Genomic DNA, 21,453 nt, shown 5'->3' on the forward strand with positions numbered 1-21,453 from the left:
GGCAAAACTTCTCAGGGAGCTGTATTATATACCAAACACGCCCCTTACACCCACAACCCCACCCCCTCGCTCCTCCTCTTCACGGCTGGTAAAAAAAAAAAAAAAGGGTCCAGCCAGAGACGTTTTATGGAAAAGTGCTTAAAGGGAGAAAAGGCAAAAAAAAAAAGAAAAAAAAAAGGAGAGAGAGAGAGAGAGAGAGAGAGAGAGAGAGAGAGAGAGAGAGAGAGAGAGAGAGAGAGCCACAACACAAAATATGGAACAATTCCATAGGCATTTTCCACGTTTACGCACTGTAACCTACAATCACAATGTTTACACACAGGACGCAGACTGAACAAGAATAGACGTAATTCCTCAGACTCCAAGAAAAATGTCAATGTCTCCGCCCTGCTGTAATTAAGATTAACATTCAGAGTGGGAGCAGTGCGGCCGAGGTCTGCGGCTTCCCTCTGACTCAGGTGTGGATGTAGTCACACCGGGGTCAAACCTGAGTGACACTATACAGTGGAGGGTGACTACTGAGGTTGCCCTCGCAGAAGGTAAACTGGGACTGGTGGAGAAGAGGAGGAGGAGGAAGAGGAGGAGGAAGAGAGGAATGATGCAGCAGTGACTCTCAGTGACTGATACAGAAATGCATGGTGTGAACTCCTCAAGTCACAATAAAATGCAGTGTCATGTGATGGAGAAACGTATAGCCTAGTAGAAAAATGTCTGCTCCCAAATAAAATTATAATATTTATCTTCAAAAAATGAATCCCATGCATCACTCGTCATTCTGTGAAGCCTCATCCAGATGTTGCATTGGCAGCTTGATAAAAGTGAACAAACAAAAAAAAGAAAAAGAAAAACATGGCTTCATATCAATCTCGAGAATGTGATGTTATATCTAAGCAAAGCACATTCACTTTGGTCCTTTGTGAAACTGTTTGAGGGTTCCTTTATGTAAGTGGGGCTTCTGCAGAAGTTAAGGATGTGGTGATGTCTTCAGACTCAGACTGACACCTAGTGGTCTAGGTAGCAAACCTCCACTTGTTTCCCTCATATTTCAGCAGGTTGGAGCTCTCATAAGTTGTTGTTGTTGGTGGTGGTGGTGGTGATGGTGGTGTTGGGTTGGGGGGTGGGATGGGATAGGGGAGCTGCTTGTCCAAGATCTGATTTACATCCTCTTACCTGACGAGTGAGAGGTTTGTCTTGACAAGTTCCCAAAAGTTTTCCTTTCATATGGAATCGATCATCGCTGCATAGTGCCAGCACTCATGGACAGTAAGTTGACGCATTTGGCATTTAGGTATAAAGTGGATCAGATCAGTGAAGGTGAGTATCTGTGCTGTTATTGTAAACACCATAGGGTTCATTTATTTTCTCAGTGAATTAAAAAAAAAAAAAACACTGTTCCCCATTCACATTTTTGATTATCTTGTCATTCACGTTTTATGTAAGCTTGTTGTTTTCAACATCAAATAACATTGCAAAACCACTGTGGTTAAAGGCAGGAGGAGAGAATTAAGAAGATTTAGAGCTTTAATAAGCTCAATGAGGATCTGCTGTGATTTTTGACGACCTGCTGGGCAGCGCCCTCTAGTGGCAGACAAGTGTGAACTGTCATGTGGCCAAGCATTTGACTGGCCTGAGAGGAGATAATTATTATAGTCACATGTAATTGCAAGGATCACAGGCTGTGTAAACATGACTGCACACAGTTCTGTTGCAATTATTTATTATTTGACAGATCCTTTTTACCGAAGCAGTAATCAACGGTTCAGAACATGGAAAGTATGTTTCATCTTTTCTTTTTCTTTTTTTTAGGCATTTTCACTGCAAGACAAAAACAACATAAAGGTTTATACTCAATACTGAATCCACATATGGAAAATAAAGCCTTTAACACAGCAGAGACAGTTTTTCTTCTAAATAAAATAAATGTGATTCAAATATACACTTTATTATAATATTATTATTATAATTATTTTTCTTTGACTTTAAAATAATTATACCATACCCATTTAGTTTTATTTTTAATACATTCATTACAGTTCCCTTTGATTTTGGTTCAAAGTTTGACATAATTCTCAAACAACACAAGTTTGCTTTAAAAGCATGAATGGCCCGGTCGATAAAACCCCATCACTTCAGAAACGGATCCACACTTCAGCGAGGTGTTGAACATCTTTGGAAACACTGCCTGTGCCGAGCACTGAGGTTTTAATGGTTGCAACCTTGTCGGCCAAACAGCCAGCCACAGCAAGCAACAACTCATCAGAAACAGCATCATACTGGAGATACACCACAGAGAGATGAACACATTGTTCTTGTTTACATGTTGGACATCGCAGAGCACAGCGGAGAGGAAGCAAACAACAGCAAGATGGTCACTGACTTGGAAGGGTTGTCGTGGTGCATGGGGGCGTCATTATGACAACACACTGAGGGCATCTGTCAACGCCTTCAGCTCATCCTTTAGTCCATCCAGGCCCCCCTGAATCTTCAGTGGGTTGTCCAGGACCTCGATGCTGCTGGTGTAGGGGTCGTATCTCACTGAGAAGGGGCGCTTGATACCGGCCACGTATGTCCTGGTCCAAGGTATGCGGAGGACAGAAATAAAAGTTAAAGTATGACCTACAGTAGTGAGCTCAAAGGGGAGGTCGTCTTTGACCTCTTCATGAATGTATGCATTGAAGCTGCCTCTGTCTGAGCATTGTAAACCCAAAATAATTTTCTTGGCTGCAAGAAACTTCATAGAAAAGTTGCTTTAGCTGTAGTTTGCTGGTCTGTTTGAGCACCATATAAGAAATACACTCCTATATAATGACACTCACAATGAACTCTGTTTCATATTTACTATGCTAGGGCTGCACAAACATTCCCAAGTTGATATTTTCTCGCCCAGTGTGGCAGGGATGTCATGTGCTATATTCTCCTAAAGACCAAATACTGTCAAAACACTCACCAAAGCTACTTGTTTTGCAGGGTAACATTTGATGTGTTTGCCAAATAAGACTCCAGCATTTTGCCTTGGTAAGAAACACTACATTAGTAACAGCTGTCTTCTGGCTGCTATGGCTGACCTACAAAAGTTTGTGGCCTTAGGGGTTGGCTGGCTGTTCTCTGACCTTGTCCTTACATAACCCCTCTCATTTTCCCCCCTTCTTCTTCTTTTACTTCTTCTTCTTTTCTCTCTGTGTCTGTGTGGACTTGTGTGTTTGCATGTGCTGGTCCATAAAGAAAATACCTGAATTTTTCTTTGGCATCTGGAAAACTCTCAGAAACAAAGTAGACTGGCTGGTACGTCTGGTCTTGATAGGGCTGCACTGCAGCAGACTCTGGATCAAACTCCCTGACCTCTGGTTCATCAGACAGAGAGTGCTGGATTGAAGATAAAAGAAAAGTATGGAACGATAGCCGGCTGTTATTGTTGCATTCTCTTATCCAGCGTATGGTATGGCCAATAAATGGAGAGCAGAGAGGGGTAACGCACCACAAGCTCGCCATAGGAGGAGAGGAGTCCAGCACCATAGGCCTTCATCTCACCATTCTGTTTACATAGGCCATACTCCACAGTGAACCAGTACAGCTGAGAGAGGGAAAACATAAAGAGAGTGACTGGGAAAAAGAAAGCAGCTCTGGACACTCATTATCTATGTCATATTTTCAATGAAGGACTCCACAACATGATCAAGGAGAGGATATGGGTTCAGAGGAAGGGGAGGGGTCTATATCTCTTCTTTTCTCAAAAGGAAAGGTTGTTTTTTATGTTTTTCACCAGAAAGAATGTAGTATAGAAACTATTATATTATATATATACTATTATATCTGGTAAATGTGGGCATAATAGAGCAAAAGGTGTGTCTGACATTTTTTCTCTAAAGAACACACAGTCAAGGGGAAGTTGAAACGGTAATTCTAATAACACAGAGGAGGTCTTGGTTTCCAAAAGTCAAATGTATACTTAAGCACCTTTCTCCTCCTCAATAATTGTGAGCAGTTTCTAAACATTGCTGGTATCGGAGGACAAGAGTCTTACTGTAGACAGCTTCTCAATATCTTCATCTGAAGCCCCAAGTGACGCCAGGCCGAGGTTCTGCAACAAATAATCAATATGTTGTTATCAAAACCTAACAGCACAGCATGCATAATAATATTTTATAAGTCTGCATGATCGTCACAAACATTAACCTGTGAAAACTGGGCAAATGTGCGGTCAGCCAACATGGGGACGTGGCCCAAAAGTTCATGGACACAGTCACTGAAGGGGAAGAGAGCGAGAGAGAGAGAGAAATTCAGCTATGACCAGATATTTATTTATTCTATTTTTATTTTTGACACCATCAGTTTAACGATATCCAAACTCTAGGATGACAAACTTTAATCTGGGTACAAATCATATTTAGTGATTTCAGAGTGAAAAGTAATTCTGTGCCCAGTGTGAAATGGAAAAATCACAGCAAAAAGCAAGAAAGAAAAGAAGAAAGTCAGCCTACGGTATTTCTTTCCTTAGGCTTTTACTCAAGATGTTATCTTATTTAAACAGAAAACAAAAGATGAATTCAAAGATTAACATTGTTGGCTAAAATAAGAAGAAATCATACATTAATTATTACAAAATATCTTCTGTTAAATTCCTTCATTATATTTATATTAACGGAGTCTGGAATCTGGAGTCAGTCTCATTAAGTGGTTGGTTGTTAAATGTAAGATAGTAATGCTACTTTTAACTTTAATATACTGCCATCTATCAAGTATTTCTTGGTGGTGCAGTGGTTAACACTGTCGCCTCACAGCAAGACCGGCTGGCTGGGGCCCTTCTCTGTGGAGTTTGCATGATCTCTCTGTGCATTTGTGGGTTATCTCCGGGTACTCCGGCTCCCTCCCACAGACCACGGACATGCAGGTTAATTGGCAACTCTAAATTGCCCGTGGGTGTGAATGGTTGTCTGTCTGTATATATTGGACCTTTGATTCACTGGTGACGTGTCAAGCGTGTACCCCGCCTCTCGCCCTAAGTCAGCTGAGATGGGATACAAGCTCCCCCGCGACGCTAATGTGGATAAGCCGTACCCAAGATGAATAAAAAAGTATTTCTCACTTGATAGTTATTTCTTTTAAGTAGGTGTTTTGACTCTGTGTACTGTTTTTCATGTTAATGACTGAATTAAAATAGCATTTCATTTACTTAATGTTGTCGTTCTACGCTTTGATAACATGTTTCTGATGAAAATCACAATGCTGAGAAAGCTACACTAACAGAAAGTGTGAGAAATGCGCATATCCCAGATTAAAAGCAGCACGTGGAGGTTTTCTAAACATCACTGCAGAGACACAGACAGTACAGTAGCCTACATGGATTTATGAGAGAAACAGGTGTACTCACGGTTCTGGGGAATGCATAGGAGAGGAGGCATGTCTGATGTACTGGGTGCACTGGAACACCCGGAACGCCAAACTGGCCAGGAAATCTCTGGCCGAGAGTAAACCTGCCACTGGACGGAGCAGGAACCCTGTACGCTCTGAGTGTGTGTTATATATAAGGAGAGAAGAGATAGAAAGGAGACCATAAAACCTTGGGCTGATGGGTATTCAACATTCGTTCCAATGTGGGTGTTTCTTATTGTGCCTTTCAACATTTCTCATGCCGTATTTACCTTTAAGAAAGCGTGACACGTCCTCCAACTGAGGGATGTTGTCTGGACTATACCCACAATGCCTTTCCAGCAGGCGAAAGGCTTCGAGGTGTTCGTTGCAAGCATGGGTGGTATACAAGTCCCTCAGTGTTGAATAGACTTCTCGCCTAATATGAAATACGATAATATTAAAACTCACATGTATTTTTTTTCAAACAAAATAAGAGTAAAGCATAAAAATGTAGAAATTACTGAACAGTGACTGATTACAAATCCACCATAAATATCTTGAAAGTTGGGACTATTATTTTACATAATGCATGGCACTGTGGTTTGTCTTCTTAGTGAAAACTGCTGTACAAATGCATGTTCCCTGCTGTACGTTATGAATCCATAAATCCATCATCAGACCAGGAGTCTCGGTAACTCACATTTGATGGAATCATAAATTTTAAGTGATAACTTTTCTTGGAACTGTCCAGCCAAAATTCACGATTCAAGTGAAAATCCACTTTGTGCCCAGATGAGCTCAATATGCTTCGAGAGGATCCCCACCCAACTGCCCCTCCATCTGTAACTAATGCGCCAAAATACCCATGAAAGACAGACGAAACCCAGCAGCCTCATATATGACATTCAACTGACTCTTTGAATGGTGAGACACTGAAACAGCAGGAAGGTGAAACGGCTTCTGTGAGAGTAAATTGTGATTTTTATGCTTGGTGGTGTAAGTCATCAGCCTTCACATACTTTTACAGCCATCACACGCACATATATATACAGTTTATACATAAACAGCACCGTAAATGAACATGCAGCAGCTCTTACCATGTGCCAATCTCCTCCTCTGTGTACTCTACCCTGGGAATCGTCTCTCCACTGAGGATACACAAGCATTATAAATGTAACATGAATAATCAAGTTTTAGTTTTCTGTCTTTGTTCTGTCAGATGGATGTTAAGTGCTGTAATAAGGCAAAAAGACTGCATCTTACTGTCTGTATCTGAAAGCGATGTCACCAATCATCTTCCTCCTCTGTCTGTAGGCAGGGTCTGTGTAGCCCTATTAAAATCAAATATATCAAACACTGATCACATTTTCTGTATCATGAAAAAATATAACCAGCTGAGTAATGACGACTGTTTCTCATCGGCTTATGACTGGCAGGGTTGGTACTTACGGGATGATCTTGATCTAAGTCTGGATCAAATTTTGTGACCAGATGATGGCATCGGTCCAAGTCTGCTATTCTCTTTGGGAACCAATGAACTGACAGAAAAAAAAGGGAGACATGGTTCAGTTTACTTGTGCTTTTTAGCAGCCAACGTTTCAAAGTGGTGAAAAGGTTGTTACATTTGACTTCTTTGGTGGTTTTAACATCCTCCGCGTTCCTCTTGATGGAGCTGATGAGAGTACTGACGTCTGAGAGGTGCACCTCACAACGGACAAAGTACTCCAGGCCTTCCAGGCTGTCCTTGAGCTTTCTGCACGGCCGCGTCTCCAAATGGTGAATTTTAGCTTCAAATGTCTGAAATACAATCAAACACCGTTTTCTATGGACAGGATTACATCCTTGTTGTAACTAAGATCTCTGCAAGCTCATAGTGAACATAAAGCAAAAATAACTAAATAAAACATGCATGGATTTGGTGACACAATAGATTGTTATAACATATGACAATCAAAGATCAAATATTATAAGTATTCAAGCTCCCAAAGGCACCATAAAATAATGCAATTAGAGAGACCATATTGGCTTCTGAATTCAATTTAATGAAGCATTATACGTCATCATATTTTATAGATGATCAGGATTTTAATTTCGAATAAATGAGACAGGCTTTCTCACAGTATCTGTTTCCATTAATGGTGATTATACACACTTTGGGAAACCACTGCATCTAAGCACCCTTTAAAAAGAGACTTGATTTAATGAATGTTTCACTTTTGGGATGCCAGGTTCAGAGAAATCCCTGTGATCACTTGCCTCATGGAAAAGTTATGAAAACGATCTAGACTAAAATACACTTATTGACAAACAACTACTTGATGACATATCAGAAAGTGAGAAACCCTTAAACAAATACAACATTCATAACTATATTGTATTCCTAAATATAAAGAATACACGTCAAACAGAGGGGATTTTTACGACTTGGCAACCTCACATTTAGCCTTGGCTTAACTGATACCGAAAAAATAAACAATAGGAAAGCGATTAGTTGCAATTTATAAGCCCTTTATAAAACCGCCAGAAACACAGATTTGTTATTAATTGTAACCATTAATCATTTTTGAAAACTATGTGGTACCTCGAAAACCTTCAGTGTCCGCGACAACGCAGGAGTCTTGGTGTGCCTCAAGGTGAAGAAGAGGTTGAGAAGCGCTTTCCCATCGTCTTCCTCAAACACGATCTGTTCAGTGGCCTCTGCCGCCTCTGCCGCTGCAGCGGCGGCTTCCCTCTCCTTGCGCGCATCCTCGATCAAGCTCTGCCGTCTACCGAGGAACCTGGGGGACTGTTAAAAAAAAGGGGGGGAAAGACATCCAAGTGCGGCTTGCTGTATGTGTTTCGACTGAAGTGACTGACACAGAACACAGACACAACAAGAGATTGAGGTAACTGCTCGGATTTCCTTACCTTTGGGCTTTCTCTTTGGATATTTGATGGGAGCGCTTTACATCTCCAAATGCGCATTAGAACAGCAAAGCAGTCAAGGTAAACCTACGGCATAGCTAAGACTGAGTAGCTGCCACATACACAAATTGAAGCTGGTGTTAGGTGTAAAAAAAAAAAAAAAAAAAAAGTGATGTGTTTTTTTTCTATATAATCATTTCCTGATCAGCCACTGCGTAATGGTCACCTCTCCAAACTCAATGCGCGCAGTAACGCCTACACGTCTTTAGTGCTGCTCTGACTCTGAATATAACTTTTGACACTTACAGACTGGTTGAAAATCAATCATGTAAAAAAAAAAGAAGGAAAAGAAAGAAAAAGAAAGAAAGAAATCATTCAACAGGTGCTGTTGATATTTCTTACCGTGATAGAGTCGGACCTCTCCAGCTCGGATGCTGCTCTGCGGATGCTCTTTGTGGAGGACGTGGAGCTGCTGGAGAGAGGCATCTTCAGTCGTCTCTATTATCTTTGCTCGCAAGCCAAACTGTGACTGAAGTGACAGTGTATAACTGCGGTGCTCTCGAGACCTCCCAAAGCTGTGCCGCGCGCCCAGAGCTTTTCCTTTTTTGTCCGGACAGGTTCCCTCTTTTTATGGAGTCATTTGTTTGCAGTTTCTGACGTCATACACGCTGAATCCGCTCCAATCAATCAAAGCGCAGAAACTATCAGTCACAACCCAACTTGGAGCCATCTATTTACAGTATGTATGACCTTTTGTGAAACGCATGGAAACAGGGAATTTTCAAACAGAGCATGCTCAAAATGTTAAGCACATTTTCAGGCATGAAAATATAATTACAACATCATTGACAATTTGAAATGGTTCAAAGTCACTGGATATGATTGTGTTTTCTAACAGAACATCTTGATCATTTAATCTGTCAGAAAAGTCTTTATATCTAAATTCCATTTAATAAGTTTTTATTTTATTTTATTTTATCTCAGTTCATTTTATTTGATCATACGTTTTTAAATGAGTAAAGCAGTTATGTGGTTACAAAAACCAGCTGGAAACACTGTAGTCAGTTTAGACTATAATGAAAGCTTTGACCTCGGGGCTTTACATAAAGGTTAGACCTGAGAAAAGTCAACTGTGGAAAATTAAGTCACTTTATCAGTTCAATCTAATCTCCAGAGATCCTCACAAAACAAAATTAGATTTGATTGTGGAAACACACGCGCACGCACACGCACGTAATGAGGAAAGTGAGAACAACACATTGTTTTCCTGTTTGGGCCACTGCGTCTGCTTCTTACCTCAGCAACAACCACATCAAGTGAATGTGCGCAGCATTTGGCCGAGGACTTTGGTGGTTATTGTCCACAATCACAAGATTGTCGAGTGATGTACGATGCCCACAAATGTGTGATGCCCATGGGCAAGCACAGGTAAAACGATTATCTGTGGACCTCTGGCCACATGCTGCCACAGCAGCAACCTTACAAGGGTGCAAAGAAGATAAGAGAGAGGATGAATGGACCCCGGTGTGACTCTTCCTCCAACTGAACACACAGGCTGAAAATGCTAAAGAGCACTGATGTAGCCCCAGGCACTGACAGCAGCAGTTCCTTCATTTATTGGGTAGTAGTAAGACTGAAAGATAAAACAAAGAGACAATAAGATAGAAACCACCTTTCCACCTCGTCTTCTCTGCATGGAAACAGAATAAATTATCTTTAGAATGAAGTTCTGTTGTGTTTTTTCTCCTTCTTTTGACATTTTTTGAAAGTGGTACGACATAAAAGTCTGAGCAGCGGGCAGAAACTTGACATTTATTCAGTGATAGAAAAACAATTATCAATTTCATGGTTTGTTCCAACCCAGTTGTTCCATCCTTGTCTTTTAAGTAACCATCTTACAGATGACTTTTAGGGTCAATGAAGATGACAAAGGACAGAACATTTTGATCACTTTCTGCCATGATAATTAACAAGTTATTGAAGTTCCCCAGGGAGTGACATTTGTAAAAGAGCAAGAAAACATTTGCCATCCAAAAATACATTGCTAATTAAAGAAATGACAATTATCTATACTTACAAAGTGAGTCTAGAAAGAACTAGATATTTGATATAAAACAATTGTATTCCCCACCACAAGAGATTTAATGATTGTACTGCAGCTCTCTGCCAGATTTTGTGTCTGTGGAGCTACAGGCTGAATCAGGATCAAGATAAACTGCTATCCCTCCCTCCAAATGTCTGCTTTCCTGTGCCAGCCCAGTTTATCAAGACCACAGACTATTACTGCTTATTTAAAATCTCCTGGAGAAAAGCTTTACTGGATCTTCCTTCCCCCTCACTGAAACACTCGACATAACACTACACATATAAATGCAACTTGGTCAAATTTGCCGTTTAAAGCCACACAGAACAAAATGTATTCTGCACCTCTGAGCCACTGTAATTTCAACAATGGCTGGTGTGTTTTTCTGTTTTTAATTCAAATCACGGACAATCAAACTGATAATTAATAATACATCAACCACATTTTTGTGTTTTTATCCTGATTGTATTCAGTACACACTGTGTTCATTTCCCTCTCAAACCACAGTGAGACTGTTCATCCCATATCTGCTTCTGCTCTCTGTCTCCTGGCCGCCACAGCTACTTATGACTTCTATAACATCCGTATGATGTATGGACGTTTTATAAGCATTAAGTAATCATTCTTGTTATCATTAATGTTTTATCAATTAATATGCCCACTGTTTTCTCGATTAAATAATGAATTATTTTCATTTTGAACATACTTGAAAAGTGAACAAAACAAAGAAGTATAGCTGAGTTTACCAGCACTCAAATCTCATCTTTTGTTTGAACATACTAAAACACAAAGTTATTAAACTGACAATGACTTGAATGACAGAAAAGCAGCAAGTCATCACATGTAAAAAGCCAAAACCAGCACATTCTAGATAACTACTAATTTCTGCTCTAATGATTTATACTTGAATAATCCCTGAATGATCTTGAATGTGGTCAAATGTGATGTTTAAGTCTTGGTTTTACATTCTGTTCAAATGGTGTCAGTGTTGAGCCTTGGTGGTTGGGGTATAAAGCAGGACACAAAACCAAGTTACGGCATGTGTCATTAAAAATCCAAGGTGTCTAATCTGTGTTCATGAGAGAGATTTGAAAATTACCTTCCTAAATTATCTGATATTAACGTTTAGCAGATTGTGACGACGTCCCTTGCTCGACTCTTGGTGTGGTGTTCAGTCGCTCAAGCAGCAGAGGGGCTGCAAAGTCTTTCCTGTCTGTGTGGAGTTAGGCTGACTCATCATCACCGCTCAGCCGACTCCCACCCCCCCATCACTGCTCATACCAGGTACTGAGGCTACCTTTTGTTTGAAATGCTGCACTTGAAGGGACGATATCTCTCTGCAATTCATCCAATGTTTATCCAATTCCATCTTCTTTTCTGAAAGTGTCGGACGTATCCACAAATGACACCAGGATGATAATTATTACAATTATGTATTGATTCAGCGGCGGCATTTGGGCATTGTGAGTGTCAGCTTTTCCCCGCATAATTGTGGGACTTCAGATGGGCTAATTGCAGCTAACACGACCAGCTGGGCTATTATTCATCATCCCCCACATTTCTTTTCTCTCTCTCTCGCTGCTGAACAATGCTGGTCACCTTTGCAGGGGTCATTAGACTCATCCAGTTGATGAAGAGAAGAGGAAACACAAAATAAATGTCCTATTAATCTCAATAATGTTGGGTAAACAGCTTCAAAATGAACATATCAGACTGTAGTGCTTATTGCATGAGCGGTGGTGCCCACACAAACTTGTGTGTGTGCATAATATTTCTAGAAATATTCATACATGTGTATTGTGGCTATACTTTATTCCTAGTGAACATGCTTTACACGTTCTCCACCCAGCGACCTGCACACAACTCTCAAGATGTTTACTTTGATGATGTTTGATGGATAAACAACATTAGAAATTGACATGCTTAAGAAAACAGAGCTTGGCAACTGTAATATTTGATGCTTGATGTGATTGATTGTCTCCCGTGATTAAGATCAAGCTGTAATGCTCTGATACATGTACCTCAGCTTGTACACAGTGTCCTTTCTGTAAGATTGATAGAGATCACTTTGCCAATCACAAACATTTTTCTGTTCAGAAAAAGCTCAATACATGCATTGGATTCATAAAATGTATGTGCTGATTGGTTGAATAGTTTGAAACCACAGGCGGAAATGTGTATTGCACATGCACAGAGACAAGCTCAAATGAAGAAATCACCACAGCACCACAAGTGATCAATATAAATATAGGAACAGGTGTCGAAAACGGTGCAGATACCTCCATACAGTGCATGAGCAAGAACCCAGCTGAACATCTATGGGAGATTTCTTCTTTTTTTTTTTTACTTAACATGTTAGAGCTCATCCGGCCAACACAGTTTCAGAACAGCAGAGAAGCAGATATTTGCTTACGAAGACCATTCATGTTGGTTTTTCTTTGAATTTGTCAGCCATGCAAAGCTGGTTAAAGTCAATAAAAGCAGAAAGAAATCATATTTATGGTCCCACAATTGTAAGATGATGATGCTAATTCACAAAAATGCAAAAAGGAAGAAGAAAAAAAAAGAGTTTGTTTAAGATGTTCCCAGTCCAGCTCTCTTTTCAACAGAGCATCTGGGCATCTGTAACTGGCAATGACTGCGATTGTTTTTGCATGTGTCAAAATACAGCTGCCAAGTGGAATGACTAATCACACAGAGAGCCCCTCCAATGTCTCTCTCTGCATGTGTAATTTGACAGTGGTGGCATAAAAGTGTTGCTGGGGCGGGCGAGTGTATGAGCAACTGTTGCTCAATGGCCAATGTAAAAACTGTCGTCATGACAGTGGTGTCATGGATGGAGGCTGGTAAGTCCAGCTGCTGCAGATGTGACAGGACCACGTCACTAACCAGAACCAAAGGAGTTTTTCCCATTTGTACATGCTAAAAGAAACATGTTAGAAGGTTTTAAACCCAAAGGTTCAAACATTCATGGGTGCAAAGGTAATCATCTACTCTTCACCTCAGTTTTGAAAAGAGAAAATTGAGTGAAGTTTCCTGAATTGAGCATAATGACTAAACTGACCATTGGTCCCTCTTGAGGAAAACAAATCCTCTTATCACGTGTTGCAAAAAAACAACAAAAAAACAGGTTATGATATTAAAGAAACATGGATATTTAATGGAAGCAGTGGTTTTAACTTTTTAAGCAACAACTTGATGCATCATCAGCGCTCTGGGCTGCACATGTCACGCCTCTCTCGTGCTCTCTGTTTCTCAAGCAGCCTCTGCTCCTCTAAATGTCATATTTGATAAGTCTGATTGTGGTCCGGATGCATCCACATATCCACTGTGTGTGTGTCACGTTGGATTTGCCCAGCGGGATAAAAATTCATATGAGGAGTTATATGTCATTCAACAATGATTTCCATCAGTCACTACAAGTGGTCTGAGAACTAACTGGTCACAAATAGCACAAATGGGTTTATTTCTGGCTCTTATTCGCAAGAAATGACAGAAAAAAATCCATATTTGACGTCAGGATCCACTTAAATATTAAATGATTTTTTTGCTTTGAGAACTCCAGAGCTCCATTGCACAAATACACACAAATCCATTCATGTCGCTTTGCAACATACACAGACTTGCAGCGAATTTCCTTAAAGCTACCATGCACCCCGAGAACCCGCTCTTACAACTCAGCACTTCTCCTCTCTGACGTCCTCCCTGTGTGTCCAGAAACATAAACCTGCTCGTAGATAATATAGTCTAAGCACCATGTTAAAGTCTTATCCAATCATTTGCCCTCTGTTGGAGTCACAGAAGCAGCATAATGACGCTGTAACATTGCCCATTCGCCCTCCAGCAGTGACACAAGGCACTGTGGCTGGAGAGACTCCTAATCAGATTTACCTTTCCTTAATGGGCCCCTGTCAACCAGCGGCCTGGAGGGCCACACTATTGCGGCTCATGACAGAAAAAAAGTCAAACAGCTGGAGCCTCAGATAAACCCCACCTGTGGTGTAACTGCTTGTTCTGTCAGTTATATGACCTTTTATGCTTGTTTAAACCATTTACATATGTGTGAAATGTGAAATACAATTGTTGATAATAAGCATTTTTCATGATTATCCAGCACAAGATATGGATCTTTTTTTTCATGCAGTTAAGCAGAACAATCACAACCCTAAGTTTGTCATATAAGATTCTTTTTCCACGTCAAAACAAAATAAAATGAATTAAAAAAACGTTTTAAAATTGATAAATATTTAACACCCATCAATATTGAACAGTTTTTCATGGACATTGAGTGTTCATTGATGTAAACAAAAGAATATCAACTATAAACCATACAGCTTTTTGTACATGTAAACTATAAAAAAAATATCCCTATCAACCAGTTTGATGTACACAGAGCAACAGAGGTGTGTGTAGTTGTTTTTGTAGCAGACATAGACATCGTTGGACATCAGTATCTGTTTCCACTAAAATACAGAAATAATACCTCACCTTTGCACCTTTGCATCATGTGAGCTGCACAGGATACAAAATGCCAAACAGTCAAAGTGCATGTTATGTCACAGCTCCTCAAAAGATTGTTTTCATGCCAGCATTAAATCAAAGGACCTATTGGGGGGTACTGGATGCATTCGTCACTGCTGTCTTTGAACGTTCAACAAAATGAAGGCTTTATATAAGAAGTCACTTTAGAGAAAGAAGATGTGAAAGGTGTGGCGTAAGAATGCATTTCATATTTTTCTGGGGAATTAGAGTTAGTCAGAGAATAGATCCAATTTGAATACCATGAGAGGTTGATCTTCACAGAAAACCTAAGACTAGTTAATTTCAGATCTCTTATCAACAAATCGAAATGCTGAAATTGGTTAGGCTATTTGCTACCTGGACTTCTGATTTACAAATTGAAGTCAGTCACACATGTCATCATCATCATCATCAAACCACACAGGACCGCTCTTGTCCTCAGACAAAAGCACCAGAAGCAAAATATTATCAGTCCTAATGCAGAACATTTGGTAAATATTCAACATTAAGTGAAAAATGTCACTCAAATGGGCTACAAACCCCCACAGATCCATTATGTTGTTTAATATTGTGCGGCCAAGATATTTAATATGTCCCAAAGGTTGGGACAGTCATGAGCATCTTCCAGGTTAATGCATGCCTTTGAGGAAAACTATCTTACATAAGAAGTTGTAAATATATTAATAAACGCACCAAAAGACTGTGTGTTACAGTGAATGCGACAATGCTCTGTCTTTCTTCTGAATGCTCAAGATAAACAATCATCTGGAGTTATGCATCTCCCCAATCTGTATCTGATCATGGTTGAAGTCAGTGCCATAATCAAAGTCTGTGTTGTCCTCCCAATGGCTAAGCCTATTGTCCTTTATAACATGCAGCATATGATTTCCATTTTGAACAATACCGTGTTATTGTGCCAGATCTGCAAGGATTCAATCACATGACACGCAGGTGAAAATGAAACTTGATTAACTCTCCATTTTGAGATGAGTGGATAAGCACATCTAATTATATTCAATTATCTTGTTCCAACAAGGTAACAACTTGTGTTCCCAACACAGATCTCGTTATAGTGCAAGACGTAAAAAAAAAAAAAAAAAAAAACAAGTGTCATCTTTTGGGACCTCAGGGGTTTCTTAACTGAGTGACCCACCAGTTACATAAAATTAGCTCCTGCAGCTGAACCATCCCTATTGTTCCTTATTTACTAACTATGGACACAAAACTTCAATAATAACCAATTTCCTTTAATCAATTGGTGCATTTGGAGACTAATACCATTCATATTAAAATGAAAACAGGAAAGTCAGTGTGTCCTTGGCAGGAAATCCTTAACTGTCAGAATTTGAATAAACCCCATTTTGTTGTCAGATTTCTGATGCTAAAATTATAGGGGAGAAATAGTAACAAGTCACTTATATTTTGTCAAGACAGAAAATTCAATTTTTGTGTGTCTGAACTTGTGAAAGGTGCGTTATGGGTTATTCTTGTCAGTTGCTAAAAGGCCTAGCTGTCGTGGGAGAATTAGAATGATGGCGACCGCAGAGGACAAGCAACAGACAAAAACAAACAAGATGTCATGATGGAAATTGCTTATCGGTGCAGATTAAACTAAATTGCGCTCACATCGCTTAAAGCGTGAGCAGAGAACTCAGCCTGCAACAAGTTGGATCGATGGCTCTGCTGAATTTGTTACGCACGCAAGGCCGTCAGTCGCAGCCACCTTAGACGAGATCTAGTATTTCCGTTTGCCATTTTTCATCCCTCACCCGCCCCCCTCCTAACCCAAGACCTCCTCCTGTGAATAATGACTGCAGCTGTGTCAATGTGGCTGCTAACCATGTGTGCGCTTGTTTGTGTGTCCTTGTTTTGATGGCTTTTTACAGTCAGTGTGTATGTGTGAGTCTGTCTGATTATGGTGTACAGATATAGGCCATTACCCGTGTGTTAGGAGGAGAGGGGCTTAATGGACGACAGAGGATGCAGGGGCAGGATGGCTCGTAAACACTGCCCTGTCCTCCCGGCCTTATCAATACTGCCATCTGGGAGTTTGGACACTTCATTCACAAAACCAATACCCGGGTGGGATGAGAAGGGCCAACGGAGACACTGTTGCTACATGTTCAATCAACAGGAAGAGACAAAAGCTATCATGACACCCACTTTCAAGAGGAAGTCGATTTTTTTTCTTCTCTTTTTTTTTGCGTGTGCGCGCATGTGTTTGCACAAGTGAGAAACAAGGAGACAAAAAACAAAGACAGAGAAATATAAATTACAACTGGGGGGCGTTGACTCGCGTCTAGACCTCTTTGATTCCAGGCCAGGACCAATATAGGCAGCAAGATGTGTGTTTTTCTTTCCCAAAGGAAGAGAGAGATTTCCACAGAGCTCCACAGTCTGCACCATTCATTTCCACATTCAAGTAATCAATGTTAAGTAATTGACTGATCAATGTTTGAAAATGTGAAGATGATTACAAAGAAAGGTTCAGTCATTCATTTACAGTTTTTACCTTCTGATTTCTATTCACTGTCACGATTTTATTAACAGATGGTTCCATATCTCAGATAGAAAATGAAGAGCAGAGTCACACCTAGGAACTGGTAAAGCACCCAGAAATACTGGGTGATACAGCCCATATTCAAGTTTTTGTTCACATAGTTTAGTTTAGTTTATTTAGTTTATCACAGGACAGCGTGCAGTGACATTGAGAACGCTAATTTCCATCTCCTTGACATAAAAACAGACATCATAAATAGATTAAATAGATCACAAGACTAAGGGTTGTTTTTTTTTTTAAAGAAAGAAAATAAAACAAAACAAAACACACAAAAAAGAGGACTGTCATCGTGATTAAATTACAGGGTGCAATTTCAATGATGGTAAATACAGGTGTCCATCACCTCTCTCGAGCAACACACAGTGTGTCTGTTACATCCTCGAGTTGAATGCTGAAACTTTAATGAGAAACCTTTAACTGAAGAAAAATCAACCCCTATCTGGGATGTTTGAGTGTTAGAAGTGTTTTGTACTGAAAAGAGAGAGCAGACGGACACTCCAGACTACTGTTAGTGACAGATAAAATACATGTGACCAATTCAGGTTTGCTGTGATGTTTTCTATAGGTTTCCTCCAAGCCGTTATTTCAGACTTACAGTGATGTATGACTAGCGCAGGAATTGGTGAAGTTCACTTCTTAACACCCACCCTGTGGCACTTCTTCAGTAATTCTCAGGCATAATCTTAGTTGTACAGATAGATGTAGTGCTTTAAGGCCTGACTGCCATCAGCCAATCTGACAGATTGCACAGTTAGTGTACATAGCAAACAACTTGCATGTAATAAAAAATTCCACACACAGAGCTGGGCAGTGAAGATATAGCGAGGTGTGTGCTACCCACTCACGAGGGGGCGTGAGGGGGTCTTTTTAATACAAAAGACTGAGCGCAGGTGTAATCTTGGAGTTGACTTGCTGATGTGCTGAGGCTGTAAAGTAGAGCTGTGTGTAAGAGCTGCAGGTGTAACTATTGTCTTGACAGGCCGTTAACCAAAAACTCAATTCATTTTTATTCTTTGATTTATTGGTTTAAACTCAAAGATCCATTATTTTGAGGTGATAACAAACAAAAATAAACGTGTGCATATCGACAGTCTCTTATTCCTTATCTTATCTTATTTCACTATTATCATCATTTTTTGTTGCGTAAAACATTTGTCTTGTTGCCTGCTTGGATATAAAGGCTGTTGATACTAGCACATCTGACTCACTTCAATTCGTAAATACCTAATATCCAATTTTATGTTGTTGCTTTCATTTTTTCTGCAATAAATAATTTTTACAAAAAGATTACTTTGACGTAATTCTGCTCAAAATGACTCCCCCACCGCCTTATTTTTTTTTCTTCCAAAATTAGAGATTACTGTACACTTTAGACGTTTCTAGATCTCTGGCTCACCCCAAATGCTGCACAATCACATTTGATTTCCTCTGTGAGTACAGACCCTGCTGGTAAATGTCACACTGTGACAGGCACAAAGCCTGGTCACCACAATCGTATCCTGAGGGCCCCCAGTGCTGTCACTTCCTCTCAAGTATGTAGACTACATAATGGTTGATAGCAAACAGATTTTTAGTGTTTTTTAATGTCTGTTATTCAATGGGCTATTTCCGCAAAAGAACATTTTCCAGAGAAAAAACAAAAGTTAACAGTGGATCAGTAGGAAATTGCATACAGTACATGTTTAGTCTTTCTCTGGACATCTATGCCCTTGTGACACAACATTTTCAAATAAACAATGTATTTGTGAGATGTGAAAGGTGTAAATGTATAATTTCAAATGTAATTCCTAATGACGAGAGAAGCAAAGCAAATGGGTCCCTCCATGTGTAGATGGTGACAGAATATGACTCAAAGCTATAACCACTTCCCACTTTGAAACCTCTGCCACACACGTTCAAAATCTCCCTTACGTCATCTCTTGGATCTAATGAAACACTGATGTTATTTGACCAAGCAGGTAATTGATACCTTGCCTACCGTCTAATTCATGCAAACACTAACTACCGGTGCTCACTGCATGCCTTTCCTCGAATATAGCTTTTTGTTCAATGATGTGCTGTTTCATAATATAGGAAGGTTATTTCAATTTTTTTATCAATCAATCAGACTTTATTTATATAGCACTTTTCATAAATAAAATGTAGCACAAAGTGCTTTACACAATAAAAGCAAGCAAAACAAAGCAGAAGTAAAACTGACCCCCCCCCCCCCCCCCCCCCCCCACACACACACACACACACACACATGTTTTCCTCACATATGACACATGCAAAAAATACTTGAAGGAAAGCAACTGAAGCACTATCTTACTAACAATAATAATTTGCAGTGAGGAAACACCAATGACTGGATAAAACTAAATAAATAAAATGACTTTTTTTTTTATAAAATACAAAATGTATTAAAAATATAGTAACAATGATAATAATAATTCAAAGATGACAGCTAAATAAACTAAATCAAAATTTTAGCATTAATGCAAGGACATGAAACAACAAGACAAACACCACAAGTGCCTGTCAGATTTGCCTTTGTAGAATGAAAACAATATTTGAATCTTTCGCGGGTGCTGTAAAACAGAGAAAACAAAAAGATTCACTCACTCAACACAACACACTCTTGACTTCTTATTACATTCATAAAACATGTCAGAGCCGGTCAATGTGCAGACACTGATGGAGTCACTGTACTTGTGAAGCACAGGTGTATGAAGCCCTCTTGTGGTCTAAACATAATATGGGCCACTCAACACATATGTCCATTGACAAGAATCTATGTCACATTGTAGTCCAAATCCCACACAAAAAAACACTGAAGGTTTTTCCTGTACCTCCCAGCCCCATCAGCAAAATTTTAAAAAGCTTTAAGGTGGAATCTTTACTTATAACTAATGATATGTGCAGGGGTGCACATAACTTTTTGAGTGAGCTACTCAGATGAGTATAGGTTACGAGTAGATAGTGTTTGATACTCACTCCATATGGAGCGTAATGTGTAGGCTATCTTACACGACCCCGCTGGCATTTGAGTAGCACTTACTTTGACCTCCACTGAGACATTAGCCTATATCAGATACTAGTTCAAACATTTCAAATATTCAACCTGTGTTATGGGAAGGAGTGTAAAGGCTTGTCAGTGATGCTGTTCACCTGACTTAAAGTCCTCAGAGCCTTCACTTTCTTCCTTTGGCCTGCCAGTGAACACTGTGCTTTGTCTGTGCTTTCATTTCATATCCACATATCTGCTCATTTGCATTAATGTGTGATCTTTCACATACTTTCGAGTTCTTGCAGTCAACATGGCACAAGCAGTCATGGTGGACACCAAAAGCCTATTTCCGAATGTCTCTATTGCAGCCCTATGTTCACATTTTTTCTCCTGTTCATGTGGGAAAGCCATCTTGAACAAAATTAAGCAAAGTTTTACATAGTTTTGAATATGTCTGCAAATTAACTTTTTATCTGATGTTTGAGATAAATGGCTTTGGGATTATGATATAATTTTATTTGTGCAAATGCATATTGTTCTTATTTTTCCATTGTCTGTTTATTCTAGAGCAGAGGTCTTCAATAGGGGGTCCACAACCCCTAGGTGGTCCTCGGAGGTAGTGCAGGGGGGTCGCAAAACTTTTAGTTGATTAGACAATTTTGTATATATTTTTGTTTCCACATTTGTTTTAAAAAAAATCTGTTTGTATGCATGATTATAATGCATTTGACAGACATTGTTGATATTATCAGCAGTATGTGCCTGAACATACAGTATGAACCTGTGTAGCCTTATTATTTATAGCTTAGTACTGAATCCACAATAACAACGAACGTTTATCCATTGTACTAGGCCCAGTTTAACATTAAACACAATTTTAAACAATATATATAGTAGGGGGTCCCTGCTGCATCTCTCCATCAGTTTGGGGGTCTTTGACCTAAAAAACCTTGAAGACCCCTGTTCTAGAGACTGGAATTAGCTGAAGTATCAGATTCTCTCAATGCAGCAGCACTTGAATGCAACACGGTGCCTCCTTGAGCGGTT

The 21,453-nt window shown here is 39.7% G+C and overlaps 1 protein-coding gene across 1 annotated transcript; it reads right to left on the reverse strand.

Moving 5' to 3' along the window:
- Positions 1-2,410: 2,410 nt before the first annotated feature.
- th (tyrosine hydroxylase) lies at positions 2,411-8,739 on the reverse strand (the record flags this gene model as incomplete). Its single annotated transcript, XM_083973319.1, has 13 exons — positions 2,411-2,570; positions 3,230-3,363; positions 3,476-3,571; positions 4,022-4,078; positions 4,174-4,243; positions 5,369-5,504; positions 5,640-5,785; positions 6,447-6,497; positions 6,613-6,680; positions 6,799-6,887; positions 6,972-7,146; positions 7,931-8,134; positions 8,656-8,739. The coding sequence occupies 13 exons, from the start codon at positions 8,737-8,739 to the stop codon at positions 2,411-2,413; spliced, it is 1,470 nt and encodes a 489-aa protein (XP_083829445.1).
- Between the last annotated feature and the right edge of the window lie 12,714 nt (positions 8,740-21,453).

The sequence above is a fragment of the Trachurus trachurus genome, assembly GCF_905171665.1.
Source record: "Trachurus trachurus genome assembly, chromosome: 6".
NCBI classification, from domain to species: Eukaryota; Metazoa; Chordata; class Actinopteri; order Carangiformes; family Carangidae; genus Trachurus; species Trachurus trachurus.